The sequence below is a fragment of the Vigna unguiculata genome, chromosome 1 (assembly GCF_004118075.2).
Source record: "Vigna unguiculata cultivar IT97K-499-35 chromosome 1, ASM411807v1, whole genome shotgun sequence".
Classification (NCBI taxonomy): domain Eukaryota; kingdom Viridiplantae; phylum Streptophyta; class Magnoliopsida; order Fabales; family Fabaceae; genus Vigna; species Vigna unguiculata.
In genome coordinates, this window is record NC_040279.1 from 37020726 (window position 1) to 37036608 (window position 15883).

Here is a 15883-nt window from a genome sequence, read left to right on the forward strand (position 1 = left end):
CTCTTTACTATTAGCATGGATGAAATTTGATTTGGTTCTACCAACAGAATAACTTTTACTTTAATATAGACTATCATAAAAAGTTTTAAGAAAGTAAAATTAAATAAAATTAATTTATACATAGATTTAAAAAAAATAAAAAGTTACATATATCATATTATTGGTTGTGCTAGTTTAGCATAATAACAAATGCAAGATTATTATAATGGTTAGATAAATTGAAAGATTTTCATATAATTTTATGTTATCTCATTTAGTATTAAGAGCATATGTATTTTGTACTAATAAACAAGGTGATTCATTTTAAAAGTAATTAATAATATAGATTAATTCAATACATTAATAGTTCTTCAAAATAATTAAATTAACTTGTATACTCTATACAAATATGTTAAAATTACTTTATATTAAGGAAACAATTATTAATTAAATATTACATTTGCATCTTGAAAAATTAGGATGATAACGTGGGACACGAAATGTGGGTTGGTCACAAATTTGTAAGAAAAATGTGAGATAATTTGAGTATTTTAGTTTTTGTGTGTGTCTAGACCCACCTTGCATAATTCACACTACATCTCTCGTGGATCAATGATAAATTAGTCTGTATTTGGTTCATGTAGTCGATACATTGAGTTAAATTTCTAATATTCAAAAACATGATCATAACATGTGTGTTTTTCTTATAAAAGACTCGCATTCCTCTTCCAATTCATTTAAAAAGTAGCCTGTTCATTCACATCTAGTTCATTTAAAAATAGCTCTTTCATTTACTTTTTGTTCCTTGTTTCAGAAAGTCACCTTCATTTTCAATAGGCTTACACTAAAAAATTAGAAATTATAAAATTATTAATATTACTTATTTCAAAAGATAGACTTATAAAAGTCATTGTTTCTATTAATTTAATTAAATAAAAATAAAGAATTAAATTTTTACCTCTTAGTATCTTATAAAAGAAAAAAATTAAAAAACAAATAATTTCTTATGCGGGTCTAGAGCTTATGTGCAAACAATAAATAAAACATTACGTAATAAATTAACTCACATTTCTTATAAAGGACGAGCCAACTCGACTTGGTTTTGCAAACAAAATGTGAAATGGACTAGAGCGTGAATAAACTACCCGCCTTGTCATCGTTATTGTAAAATAAACTATAAAATATTGTTATTTAAGTTCTATTTAGTTATCAAAATTCAAATACATATCTATTGTCTTAGTCTCCTGTACAAATTTAACTTGAAATGAGAGATGAGACCAAGGAATATTAGTAACTCTAGACTTAATTAGTACTTTATTTAAGTTTTTATATTTTTGTTTGCTTAATTGATTTTTAATTATTGTTAAATAGTTAATTTAATTTTTTCTGTTAATTATTTTATAAACATTGAAATTCAATTCAATAAAAAAATTATAAGAATTAAAATAAATTATAAAATTATTATAAAAAGGAAATTAGTAATTCAACCTTGAATATATGTAAACATTCTTTAGATAAATTTATTTGAATGGAGTAAAACCACCACTCTTAATCATCCATTTACTTTCAAATATTCAAATATGTAATATGAATTCATGTTTAAGATTTGAATTTAACATCAATGAGCTAAAATTTTACATTAGCTCAAAATTTGATCAAATCGATTAAAAAAAAACTTTTACCAGTGAGTACATTGCGTCCTGAAGTTTGTGGTACATGCTAATTTAATAGCATTACAAAATCATGTTTAATGTTGTCACGATGTTTGAAGTTCGATTTGATTTTCAATATGATGTTCTACATTAACCCAATAACTTAATTTAAATCATAATTATTTTACATGCTTTTGTTTGGTTTTTATTTACAAAAATGAGTTTAATATGAAACTAACTAAAAGTTAATTGCATAAACTCAATAACATAAATAAAACATATTTTTATTATTATCCACATCTAACTTGCGAATCAAATGACCCAACATATTGAAAGCATGCGTTTTTAAAGTCTTAAATCCTTATCCTTTTTGAAATGCTTGATGGGTTTTGCTGAAGCTTTTCCTGTAACTTGTATTAATAAACTTCCCTCACCCGTATGCACCTCGAAGAGGAAACTTTGTGTTTCTATTGCAAAACTCAGCCGAGACAATGACCCATTACTTCTTTCTGCCACTGCTTCTGCTTCTCTTCGTTACAGCGAATCTCTTCGACCAGGCAAATTAGCCCATCTCTCCTTTTCAATCTATTACGTTCTCTCTAGGAAGTTCTATCTCATTTAGACATTTCATCGAGCATTTCAAGGGTCTTAATGAATGATAATAATGCATGAGTATGGTTGAGTTTTCTTGCTTGAAAGTACGAAAGCATTTGTCTTTTATATAAAATGGTCCAATAAATGGTAACTGTAGGTTCAACGTGCTAAGCTAGCATTTTATTGCCACCATTCATCGTAGGTTGTTTGAGTTCACTGTTGGGAAAGGATTGGTGGACATCAAATGCTTTTTAACATCGAGGGAGGAAAAAAGAAACGAGAAATGTAGTTATGATAGGTGATGATATGATCTGTCGAGAAAAAAGGAGACAGAACAATAGTAGGCATTGATGGAGTGTTTGATTTAGGAAGGTGTGTATGTATCATAATTTTCTCTCTCTATTTATGTGTGTGTTTGCATATATCACATCTTGCGAAGCAAATAATAAAGCGTTGTTATTTAGATGCTTCATTTTGTCGTCTCACGTGGTGTACAAGATCAACACGTTTCATAGTATCACTTGTTCCCAAGTGCAGAGCCTCTCTTTCTATACCCATATGCTGGTTGTTTTGTCCCTGATAATACTCCCGAGGATGTGATTCAGGACGTGCATCCCTACTGTCTTGTAGCCAAGTTCATTGATGATAAGCTGCTTCATACAGTTAGTCTTATTGATGGAATAAAACAGGTAATTGCTTAGTGTGTATGTTTCTCAGAATAATCCTATATCCTCTTAAATTACTATTTTTCACTAAGTACTTCGGTAATTATTTGGATGATATTGCATAATTTGATATGGATTTTCCTTAAATGTAGCTAGTCTTTTTGATGTCATGGATACACGACCATACAGACTTCAGTGGCCCACTTCGACCATAATATTTGACATATCTCCTGAAATTGTATTTCAATTTGCAGCTGAGAAGCTTAAAGGTGACATTTGTTGATTTAGTGGATGATAATCCTTTAAGCGTTATCATTGTCAAATATAAGTATCATGGAGCAAAGTTTATTATAGGGACAATAGTGTGAGTCTAAAACCTGGTAAGTACACATGCAAGCTAGATGGTCAGGATTTGGATTCTCTTAGTCAGGTAAGTATTTTCAAATGGTTACAGCATACGTAGAGAAAGCTAGACACATAGTACCTCAATATGTGAAATGAAGTATTTGTCTATTTCTCTTTCATTAAGGGAAAAGCTTAGGAGAGAATCAAATCCTATTGGAAACTGTTTTATATGGACTTCATCATTCTGATTAAGAGTTCAAAAAAACCAGTTGCTTGGTTGAAAGAGTTGTGCGTCACAAAAGCCTGTAGATAAGGATGCAAGAGTTGTTCTTTTATTTTGTATTGTGCGTTCACTGAGATGAAAATATCTAATTGTCTTTTTTTAAAGCTTCAGATGCTGGGGCTAAGATGCCCAAAGGTTGCACATTGTGTCATATTCCACTGGAATCATCTGACATGGAGCAGGCTATGCAATTTAAGGGCTACAGTGGTAGTAGACCAAGCATATGGGTCCTGCAGGTAATTAATCCTTCATTTTTCTTGCGATTAGTAAACTCTCGAAATCAAAAGCAAAGTTAGTGTTGGGGTAAGAGGGAGTTTTTGCTTGAGAGTTTAGTCACGTAGGTTTATTTTTGCTCAGGGATTTCCAGTGATGACACTGGCAAATTTTGAAGAGGTTTTGTCAATGATTAGCAGTTTGGCCATGAAGGGATCACTTTTTTGGGGAGAGCTTCCTTCCTGCTTAGCTGAGACAGACACGGAAATAAAGGTTAGTGCATTAATAATTTAATTAATCTATTAAAATAATTTTCTTCACCATGCAAAAGAAAGCAAAAAGAAATATTTTATAAGTCTCATGCACGGTCCAATATAAGGCAAAGGGTGGATAAACTATTCATGAGCAAGGGATTTCGGGTGGAAGTGATCAACTATGAAGGGATTGCAGAGAGTTATGGTAAAGATTTTGCATCGGGACACAATAATAGTATACTGTTTGCTGCAGAACAGTTGTTACATTCTGATGATCAGGTGAGACACTTTGTATTCAGATTTACATGGTATTGTGCAGTAGTGTGAATAAAGCATAACAAGGCACTGATATTATGGTAGATGGAATCATGGAGAAGAGAATTTCAAAGGATAGAGAATGAAGGTGACGAAGACGGTTTTGAAGAGTTATAGGCAAGCATGTAAGATTCATCTCACCCTAATTAGCCTCAAAGGATACTTCTATTGCTACAAGGATTTGAACTTCGTGGCATTATCCTCTTGACAATTCATGGTATGCTTGTATATCTTTGAAGGAGTGTGCAGTTATGAACTAAGTTTAATATAGCTTCGCTGAGCTGATAGAAATTATTAATAATAAAACACATTAGCTGGTTGTATTTGGACATCAGTAAGCTTCATCATAAATGGATGATCTCAAATGGTTATAAAGTTAGAAGTTCATAAATGAGTCCTAGTGCCAGGCCAAAATTGTCTACACATGTGTGAATTAGACACCTTATCCTATAAATGTGTGCTCCCCAAACTTGATTGGGCTACAGAGTATGACAGATATCTCAGTGTGACTTAACTCCATATGTACTAGACATAGCGAGTCAATGCACAGTGCTCACATCTACAAAGAAAATAAAAGTGGAAAGACAATAAAAGCGATCCACCACCAACCACTTAAGCAGCGTAAGTATGATCCAGCAGCCCATTTACGGTTTAAAACTATGGTTGTTGGAGAATAATGAAACAAAGCAATAGTCAACATATAAGAACTTGGTGTGAACAACGAAAACTCGTCCTATTAATAAATGGGGGAGGTTGAATTCACTCAACCAAAGGTCACCTGCCACCACATGACTCCCTGAATACGACTGAGCAATTCGCATTCATGGTTTCGGAACATCATTCTGTGTGATTATTGAACTGTTTGAGTTGTTTAAAATTTCATGGAATAGATTTACCAAAACAGTGACACCACTGTTCAACTGATTTACCACCACTGTAACTGACAAACAATAGCAATTGTTTCAAATGAGTATAATTCATTGACTTTAAACATCTTTTGTTTAAACATTTGGAGTGACTATAAGAATATGTATATATATGATGTCATAAGAATTTATTTTTTATTTTTTTAATTTCATAGACGAATAATAAATGATGTTTAACACTTTAATTAGTAAAACCAGTTATCTTTGTAGACGATACAGCAGGTATATTTTAGGAAAATAATCTTTTTTATCAGCAGGGAAAAATCTAATTTAAGTTGAATATAAATATTGTCGACATGAAAGCTTTGAACTTTCGTGTAACATTTGTACAATGTTTAGCTAAGAGTTTTATATGCATTACAATTGTACAACTTTTGTATACAAAATCTCTTCACTGTGACATTCAATGAACACAACGAAATTTTTAGAGTATTTTCTATTTAACATTTCTTGAAAAAAGTTATACATTATTAATAATACAAATTAAATTTTAAAAAAGCTTTAAAACATTACTATCGTCATTAGTATTATTCATACTTGCAAAAATGATAATACTTTCCTTTATTTCATAGCATAGAAAAAACTAATTATTAAATGCTCGTTTTTGAAGTACTTAAAATATACTCACTTTAATTAGAATACGTTAAAAGACCGAGTAAACAAGAAAAATGGTGTGCCTTTCATGAAAAATAATAATACATTTTCCAATACACTGTTATTAGATATCTTCTATTACATAAATTTTAAATGATAATATAAAATGTGCTATAAATGTATAAATCATATAAAAGTGAAATGCTGTGCTAGAGTGCATCTTCAGAGAAAAGCCAGATAACTCAGAAAGGAGGATGTAACAGAAAAGGTAAGACTACAATAATGAAATTTGAAGGGTTTCTTGGGAAACAAACGTGTCAAAGATAAATATCATATTCTTTTCCACAACCTTACGAGAACACCTACTTGCTGTATATCGGGCACAAAATAAATAACATTTACGTTGATGTGAAAATAATAAATAATTAAACCGGACAATGATAATATTTAAGGGGAAACACCCCCACAAAAATACAACATTAACTCTTCTAATTCTTCTATTTTTTTTACCCTTTCTAGCATCCCATAAGCCTCCGGAGCTACTAAATTCTCCTCCCTTTCTATTTCTTTTTATCTTAACCTTTTTCTTTTAGCCTGCAAAAATGTTTATCGTCTTTCTCCGAAAGAAAGACAAAAGTGAGAATATTTAAATAGATGGATCAGAACCAAAACTAGTGTCCATTATTTTTTTCCTCCCACTTTCGCCTTTTTCACGGGTTTGTCACTAGTTTTCTTAAACTTTCGCTTATCACCACTCCGTTGTTCTGATTTTTCATGAGGATTCATGTCTTCAAACTCCACTGGTTTTATTATAACGCCTGTTTTCTTCACCACCTGCATATGGAACAATAATATACTTACAAAACGGCTACAAAAGATACATTCATCTTAGAGTATTTTTCCTAAATAGAATCAAACAGTATCAGATAAACAAAGGTCTTTCCCTCACCAAGGGTACGCCAGACCATCATCTACATACTATTTTCAATTACTTTAAACAAAAGCTACACAGCGTGATTCTTTTCGACACAGGAAAACGTCAAGAATATTAATGAAGTACTTACTTCGGGTCGGTTAAGAGGACCAATTGCAGTTGCCGGATTAAATTCAGGTCCGATGGGCACACGCATGCTCTGTTCAAACACCTCTTTGGAAGTAAACGGGAAAGGCAGTGATTTAGTATGCAGTTTTTCAGCCTGCCATATCCAAAAGGAAGTACAGAGTTAAAACCAACACAAATTAATTGACCCACAAAATCATAGGTACGGAACTAGAATTTGAGCATAAATATATACTAAATGAAAATTTTAAGCAAGATAATACCAAATAATAAAAAAAGGAGTCTTCATTAAAGAGGTAGGAATGAAAATTTTACTACAACTTATAATAATGATAATACCTATTAATAACATTACTGTTGATACAAGTCAAAATGAGAAATATTATATGACAATCCAAATAACTCCACAAAATTCTAATATGAATATGAATTGTTGAATGCATTGAAAAGAATACGGAAAGTTCAAAACCTTGTATATAATGACACTAACCTTCTTATCTATCTTCTCAGATATAATCACGTTTTTTAGCTGAGCATCCTTCCTCTTTTTGAGGGCCTCTGCCCTTTTTTTCTGGGCATCTTCATGTTTTTTCAGCATCCAAGATGGTAAACCTTTCTTTTCCTGTATATGTGTCCACTGGCCCCAGCCAGGAAGTAACAGAGGCTTTTCTGGCTCAGGATTTTCTTCCTCGAGGATCTCCTGCTTGTCCTTTTCAAAATCACCTTCTACATCATCCCCTGCAAACGCTTGCCGAATGAGCTCCTCTTGAGAAGGAAGTTCATAAGGCACTTTAGAAACAGAAGACAGAATTCCATCCACCATCTGTCCTTCACTATCGGTATCACTATCCTCTCCAATTTCCTTTTCAGCATCCTAAGATATAAAAAGGATCAAATTAAAGGCTAAACCAAGGACACGCTTTATACTCTTAACAAAATAGAAAGAGCTTATACTTTTTTATTTTGCCTAACTGGCCCTGTAAGGTTTGGAGACTTCTTGATAGTAGTGTTTTCATTTTTGTTCTTTGCCTGCTTATCACAAATACGTAAGTGCAACAGAACAGCCACTTCATAAATGGAAAATATATTTCTTTAACAAAAGAAACAAATTAAAATATATACATATATATACATATATATATATATATATATATTAAGAGCACTTGAACCTTTTTCCACTGATCTGACACAAATATGGAAACTTCGTATGTAGTTTTTGGACCAGGATTTTCAATAATATCATCAATGGTCTGTGAACAAAAAATGCATTAAATGTATCACATCCATTGAGAAAGACATCAATATAAGAAAAAAGACAAAATAAGATTACCATCACCTTCACCAAAGACTCCTTGTGAGTATCAGTGTCTTCTTGAATTACAACCGAATCCTTGTTATGCAAATGGTGACTTCCCATATTCTCCAAGTTGCCACTTTTGCCGAATCCCAAGTCATCCTCACTATCACTGCCACCATAGCTGTTATCTGATTTTACCTTAACACTGGTATGTGATGTTTGAGCTTTGGCTGGTCCAAATACTCTTCTGCCACTGGAAGAAGCAGCTTTTGGATCTTCTAAGCCACCAGAATTCTCCAGTTTTTTCAAGGAATCTTCATATTCTTGGAAAGCAAGGTTAGCTTCTTCAACAGCTGCCTCTCTTCTTTTCTCCAATCCGCGCCTCTACATCAGATCAGATCAAAGGAAGACCACAAATCAATAAGAAAAACTACAATTTTCAATCTCTATATTGAATACTAGAGTATATATAAAAACAGAATTAACATAGCAAAGATAACACAATTCATTCAACAAGATAATTCACGTTAAAATAATTGAGTATTTATTCACAGTATTAAGAACAAGAATAACATTTACACAGATATTTCCTTAAGAGAAAAAGAAAGGGAAGAGAGCAGGAATGGGTGCTACCATAAAAGGCAACGAAAGCAATCCTGATTTGGGAACTTCATCCTCTTCCTCCAACACTTTCATAGTTTTATCCCTAGCTTTTCCCAAAAGTTTGTAAGCCCTCTCCTGATCAGAACCAGCAGAGTTTTCATTTTCATCCTCATCACTGGTATCTTCACTGCTACTGCTGCTATCCTTCATAGAGTGCATTTTTCTAGTCAATTCAGCATGTCTTTGATGTTGTTCAGCTATAGCCGCACGTGTTCCTTCATCTTGGCTATTTAAGCCACGTTGTATAATTCGCTTAGCCCACCGATTCTGGTTTTTGTGTTTTAGAGTCATGCGTTCCTGTACCAAGTTGAAATTTTAAGTGAGAAAGGGATTGATAGAAACAATTTTCCTGTTTTAATCATGAAGATACATTATATCTTGGTAGGCTGCATTTGTTAAGAAAAATATCTTGAGCTATTATTTCTTTAGAAATGATGATATACCTCGGCCCTTTCTCGCTCTCGTTTCATGGCGTATTCTTTAGCAGCTTCGGGGTCCATTTGTATCTGAGAAGCTTCTGCCTTTAACCTATCTTTCTTCAACAAACGATGAAATGTTCTAGACTTGATCTTTTTAATATGCTTTGCCTTCAATTCATGACGAAAAAGAAGGCTCCGCATTTTAGCAATCCGATTTCGTCTTTCCTTCTCATCTTCAATAGATACCTATCAGACATAGTTAACCACATAAAACAATTGAAAAGGAGCAGTATATCAATAATTTCTTGACATATGCATTAGAAACAAGGGTTAAGAAGAACATTCAGTAAACAGACTTTCAAAGCTGTAATTGAATGCTCAGTTTATTCTTATACTCCAACAGGCACACATGGACACATTGAATGGAACTTAGAAGTTAAAACTAAAATTGGGATAACATCACTCTAGCTGGGACATAGGATTTTGTCTACCTCCATGTAGCTACCAGAATCATAAGTGTTATTTCAGCTTATGAGTGTGCATGCAGGAACCCATTATTATTTTTAGGTAGAAGTGATGCATGCATGTTTGGAATGTTACAAAATGAGTTGTTATTCTATTTCATCCAAGTTATTAGATTTTTCAACATGGTACAGTAAGAAGGTGAAAAAATAGGAATACTGAATGTGGTGAGATTGATTAAAAAATGAGAACTTATTGTTGACTTTTATGAACAAGCCCGATCCAAGTCTACGGTGTAGGGAGAGTCATAATACTTGTGGGACTGAACAAGAAGTTGCTGCTTTTTCCAAAATCTATCATGCACCTCCAACGTATCCAACCTTATTTAAGCACATCACTGAAACAAATCCCCTTGACACCTCCACCCACACAAATAAATCAGTTCAGTCACGAAAAAATTGCCATTGAAGTTCCCCCTCGATCATGCCAGCTAGTTTGCTAGTTTGAGCTAACATTTTAATCTTAGTAGGCAGATGGAAAATACTTTGGGATGAAAAAAAATCTATTTTGAAGAATAAAAAATGTATATACAAGCACTTTAGTTTAATAAACAAATTTGAGTTTGGCTGTTTTAAAATAAAATGCTTTCATGTATGCCAACCACAACCAAGTCACCTTCACCAATGACTAGCAAGACATTTCAACATTGATATCATACAACAGAAAAGGAAAATAAAAATGAAATCAGAAAAGGGAAAGTTCAATCAGATTCCGAATTCCATGATCAGCTACTACCAGTAATATCAAATTCAATTATTAACTATGTTAACAGAATTCATACCTTGTTCATTTCAAGAAGCTTAGAACCATCATTTTTATAAGCATCGGTAAGTTCATTATCATAAACTAGTGCAGCCATTTTCTTCTCAAATTCAGTTCTGGGTTCAAATTCAGAAGCTATTGCTCCTACAGTTGAAAATCCTAGATTCACATTTTCATCAAAGAAAATAGTTGGAGCCTCTCTATTTCTCTGAATAATATGCTGCCACTTGCTGACATCTTTCTTTGATATTTCATAGGCTGCTGTCCTCTCAACCTTTGCTTGAACTGCCTTTGAAAGTGGTGCATGGACAGTTCTGGCGTTCTTCATAATTTGAAGCTCTCTCTTCCGAAGTTTTGCATAAGTGGGCTTTTCACTAAGAGGATTCAGTAGGTCCTCTATGGTAATGCGTGCATTACCTTCCACAACCTCACGACTAGGATTATATTCAGACTCTGGATATAGCTCTGGGATAACAAAGTCATTCATCGTCTTCTTTTTCTTCTTATTCTCTGCATTGTGATTATCAAGGTGTAAAACATATTGTTACAACAGAAAGATAGAAAAAAAAAAAAAACAGCAGGATTCTCTCTATGTAACATTCATGTAAAAAAATTGGTTCAGTATTCGTCCCACGTACTGTCAAAAATTAGAGTATATCTAGCACAGACACTACATAGACACGGCAACACTTATATTCTCCAAAATGCTGGACACAGAAACACACATATACATACATACTTACATACATGTATACATATATTGAACATCATTACTAATTATTTAAATTGACAATCAAGATTTATACATTCAAAATCATCTATAAAAAAGTTAGTCAAATATAATAATGTGAACCTAATATAGAAATAAATCTAAATCCTTTATGTAAAGTACAAAAAGTGGAAAAAGGATCTAATCTCACCTTCAAAAGCCTCACTAGGCATACCAGTAATTGCTTGTAGCATCCTTGCATGCCTCCCATCATCTTCTTCTCCAGAATCATCACTTTGAACATTTTCATCCCTCTTTGTCCCAATGTAATCACTGTCCCCACTTTCATCATCAGATTGCACATTCTCATCCTAAAAATACCAGTAAAGACATGAATGAAAATTATTGTTTATATGACAAACATTTAAGCAAGTTAACCACACGAATAATATCAATAGTTTATATGACATTATTGTTTAAAAAGATGAAGAAAAGAAAAACCTCAATTTCTTCAGAAAGGTCATCTTTAACGGAAACAGGGTCGTAACGCTTATTTTTTCTAGACTCCTCTTCGGCCCTCTCTTCCTCATATTCGTAAAGGTCGTTGTCGTCATCGGAGTCGGCGCTGTCTAAGGGACTGGTAGGGTTTAAACGGTCAATCTGCTTTTGCAAAGAAGAAGGCAAACGAGGGCCTCTCTTCTGCCGTTGTAAGTTTTGCTTCTTCTTGGACTTCTGATTTCTCGGTTTACCTCCCTCCATCATCTTCATGGTTGCAGCTGCTTTGGGTTTTGGTTTAATGTCTAAGCGAAAACAGAAGCTGTCGAAGAAGAAGATGCAGTCAATGACGGGTTAATGTCGGGGATGTGAGTGACAAGCCTCCGTCGGAGAAGCGGTGGCCCTGGTGGACGGTTGCACAGGTGGCGAAGCCGGCCTCTGCGAAGTGAACGATGGTGAGCTGGAAGAATCAGCTGGATTCGTCGGAGAATCGGTGCACAACGGCGAGGGTTCCAATAGTGAGTGAAGATACCTACTTTTGGCGTAGGATGAAAGAACGAAGAACGAGAGAGGGGTGAAGGTTAGCTTTTTAATGTTATTATAACTTATAAATGTATAAGGGTGAAATAGGGAAATTCAAATTTAGAGGGTGTACGAAGAAATGGCCCGAAAATTGTAGGTGTGGCCTTTTTTTTCACCACTGGCCCTTTTAGATTTTTATATTGCATCTATCAAAACATGTGCTATCATTGTAAGCATTAGTATGGATTCGCATTTTTATTACATTAATATATATATATATATATAATTTTATTTTTAATAAAAAATTAACTTAAAATAAAATATTATTTCAATTATTTATTTTATTAAAGTATAGAAATATTTAATTAAAATAAATCATAAAAATATTATCAAGTAATATATTTTTTATATAACGGTATGGATTTTAAAATTTTAAAATTGAAAATATGAATAATTTTTGTTTTTTAATATAAAAGAATAATTATTTATTTTATAATAAATTGAATATACAATGAAAAACTAATGTAGATAAATTGAGTTTGGATTATAGTCTTTCCCATTTGGTGAGACATATGAGAGAAGGAACATGAAGCACACTGAAATGTTGAATTCTGATTGGTTGACCTACAAAACACACCGCATCGAATTGAAGAAGGTTCCTCATATTGGGACTCAGATGCCTTTTGACTATTAATTGTGCCAAATTATTCATGCCTTGCTTTTGCTCTCAACAGTGAACAAGTTTGAGTTGGGTAAAAAACACAGCTAGATTCAACTCATAAATAATTGATGACTCATCATAACTACGTCATAATTTTTCTATTCATGCAGTCATCACAATATTCTAATTGATTCCATCTTTGTTCTCTCATGTCATGTCCATATAATTTTAATTTTTCATTTTTGCTTTAAGTTGTTTCTGTTGAAGTACCTTCTCTTCTAAAAATATCATTCATTATACTTTCCTTTGAGTTTCCTTCTCTGCTTATACTTTTAAAAAGTCAAAACAACGTACCATTGTTATTAGAAAAAATATTTTTTAATGTTCAAAAACTTTTGATAATACACATAATACATATGTGAGAGTATTTCAATGGATGAAAAAAAAATTAATAAATTTTGTAAAAGATCTTTGTTATTAATAGTTGTGTATTTTCAAGTGTGCAGGTATGCACTTTAATAATATTATTAGTTTCTTAATATTATACTAGTTAACTTTCATTGTGAAAATCTCTCGTTGCAAAGTCTTTCTTTATCTTTTTCTTATTTTAAAGAATGAGACGTATTTAAAAGAAATTAACAATGACTCTCACTTTTGAAGAAAAAAAAATTATCCTTGACTCATGAATAACAAACGCATGTTTATTATTTGAAAAACAAAAAAGTTAATCCCTTAATTACATGTGTTTCACCATTAAGAGGAGTGTTGATTTTACTACTAATGAAATTATATAAAAAATAATACAAAACATATTTAAATTTACTTTTATAATTATATATTATTTTTTGTTATCATAAAAAGTGTTCACTATTTTATCAATTTCTTAATTTATTAAATAATCAATTAATTCTTAACATTGAATTAACTATTATTAATGATAATAATTAGAAAAAAACTGAGAACAGTTCATTAGTGGAAAAACATATGTGAATCTATCTGTTTTCACTTTTCTTTATGATAATAAAATAATCATTATAATTATAAGGTTAAATATAAATAATTTATATAATTTTATTATAAATAGTTGTTATTTATTTTATGCGTTATTTTTTTAGAAAAATATTCTATTTTGATCAAAATAAAAAATGATTAAATTTAAAATAAGTTATTTTAAAGATAAAGTTATTATTTTAATTTAAAAGTTTCTTCATTTAAATAATAATACAAAAAAAATAACACAAAAAAAGTATTTTATATATAAATATAGATATAACAATAATTACATGAACTATATATATTCTTTATGTATTGTTAACAAAAAAAACGAACACTATCTTTGTAGATAAGTCTGTTAATTGTACACTAGAGATTCAGTTTGAGTAAATATAGTAGCTAAGTTTGAGTGTAAAACACTGTTATTGTAGAAAAGGAAACATATCCCAAATCTTCTAATATATTGTGTTCTCATAACACCCAAACAAATATGATTACCTCGATATTTCATGTCTATAAATAAGTATCATATCACATTTTAAATATATATATATATATATATATATATATATATATATATATATATCTATAATAATTTACGAAAAAATATCTTTTTTATATATGTTTTCTTATCTCAGTTTTATTCTTAATTATTATTTTAAAAAATAATTATTTGATAAATAATTTATCTTATTTTAAAAACTGTTTTCATATTTAACAGTTATTTTAAAAACTATTTTATCCACGTCTTTTATTTTTCTAATTTTATATTTAAAAACTATTTTAAAACTAATAATATATATTTTATTAATTTTAACTCAAATTTGTATGAAAATTAAAAAATACGTTGTGGCGTCTGTATTTTCGATAGTTATATATAAAAAGATATAAAGAAGATTTTTTCTTTTGTGTTTACATTTTATTTTTTCAGTTTTACCCTTAATTATTATCTTATCCTCTTAATTATTATTTTTTAAATTTAAATAATTATTTATATAAAAAAAATTACTTTTCAGTTTTATCATTTTACTAATTTTAGTAATTAATTTTTAAATTCAAATAATATTTAGATGAATAAATAAATAAACAACACAATAAATAAAAAATTGCAAGTAGTTGATATATACTCTCCTAATAAACAAAAGTAAGATTTGTGTCTAATGATAATAATAACAATGATAATAATAATAATAATAATAATATCATTATAATAATATCTCATAATAATAATAAAAAATAACAATAATAATATTACTATAACAATATCTAATAATAATAATAATATTAATAATAATTTGTAATATAATAATTATTATTATTATAGGAGAAGATTGGGATTTTCCAAAGTAGTTTGTTTTCTTATATACATATATAATATATAATGGATTTTATTTTTCTAATTTTATATTTAATTTTATATTTAGTAACTATTTTTAAATTAATTATATATTTCGAAAATAAATTCTAGTAATCTCAATTTAAATTTTTATAAAGATTAAAAATTCGAATATATAGATTTGACAACAACTGTATTTTCATTAGTATATATAAAAGTTTTAATATTAATAATCAAATTTATAAAATTAGAATTATAATTGATTCTCCGTCCAAATATCTTTTTGAAACATTCCTATATCTATACCAGACATTGTCTATCACAAATGAATATTAATCGATACATTCACAAATAACAAATAAAATACTTTTACATTTTATGGATCTCTATTTTTCAAGATCTGTCCCATTAATATTTAATTGATTATGGTATTAACTTCTTCACAATTCAGTCTTTCTGTAAATTTTATTTTAATAAAAAATACATTTTTTTTAATTTAAAATATTAATTTTAACAAAATTTGTCAATAGATATAAAATTGATTGGATTTTCCTCAAAAATAAATAAAGATAGATGAAAATATTTATTTAGATATAATATTTCTACAAATCAATCGAATCAATT

The 15883-nt window shown here is 30.3% G+C and overlaps 2 protein-coding genes across 7 annotated transcripts; one reads left to right on the plus strand and one right to left on the minus strand.

The window, feature by feature from the left end:
* The first annotated feature begins 1966 nt into the window (after nucleotides 1-1966).
* On the plus strand, nucleotides 1967-4682 carry LOC114180438. 5 transcript variants are annotated; one of them, XM_028066763.1, is made up of 7 exons: nucleotides 1967-2188; nucleotides 2763-2914; nucleotides 3145-3159; nucleotides 3630-3754; nucleotides 3876-4004; nucleotides 4111-4264; nucleotides 4346-4682. In XM_028066763.1, the coding sequence occupies exons 1-5, from the start codon at nucleotides 2014-2016 to the stop codon at nucleotides 3886-3888; spliced, it is 480 nt and encodes a 159-aa protein (XP_027922564.1). In that variant the 5' UTR covers nucleotides 1967-2013; the 3' UTR covers nucleotides 3889-4004; nucleotides 4111-4264; nucleotides 4346-4682. The 5 variants fall into 5 exon arrangements, 2 of the variants coding, with proteins under 2 accessions (XP_027922564.1, XP_027922559.1); XM_028066758.1 differs by having other exon boundaries at nucleotides 3932-4004; XR_003603694.1 differs by having other exon boundaries at nucleotides 1970-2597; nucleotides 2690-2914; nucleotides 3043-3754.
* A 1421-nt stretch (nucleotides 4683-6103) lies between these two features.
* Nucleotides 6104-12322, minus strand: LOC114184998 (uncharacterized protein C57A7.06). Of its 2 annotated transcripts, none has more exons than XM_028072469.1 (11): nucleotides 11754-12322; nucleotides 11464-11623; nucleotides 10563-11053; nucleotides 9284-9505; nucleotides 8811-9137; nucleotides 8217-8561; nucleotides 8050-8130; nucleotides 7835-7909; nucleotides 7371-7754; nucleotides 6885-7016; nucleotides 6104-6654 (listed from the first exon to the last, which is right to left on the minus strand). In XM_028072469.1, exons 1-11 carry the CDS (start codon nucleotides 12018-12020, stop codon nucleotides 6502-6504), a joined length of 2637 nt encoding a protein of 878 aa, XP_027928270.1. In that variant the 5' UTR covers nucleotides 12021-12322; the 3' UTR covers nucleotides 6104-6501. The 2 variants fall into 2 exon arrangements, with proteins under 2 accessions (XP_027928270.1, XP_027928259.1); XM_028072458.1 differs by having other exon boundaries at nucleotides 8211-8561.
* Nucleotides 12323-15883: the final 3561 nt, after the last annotated feature.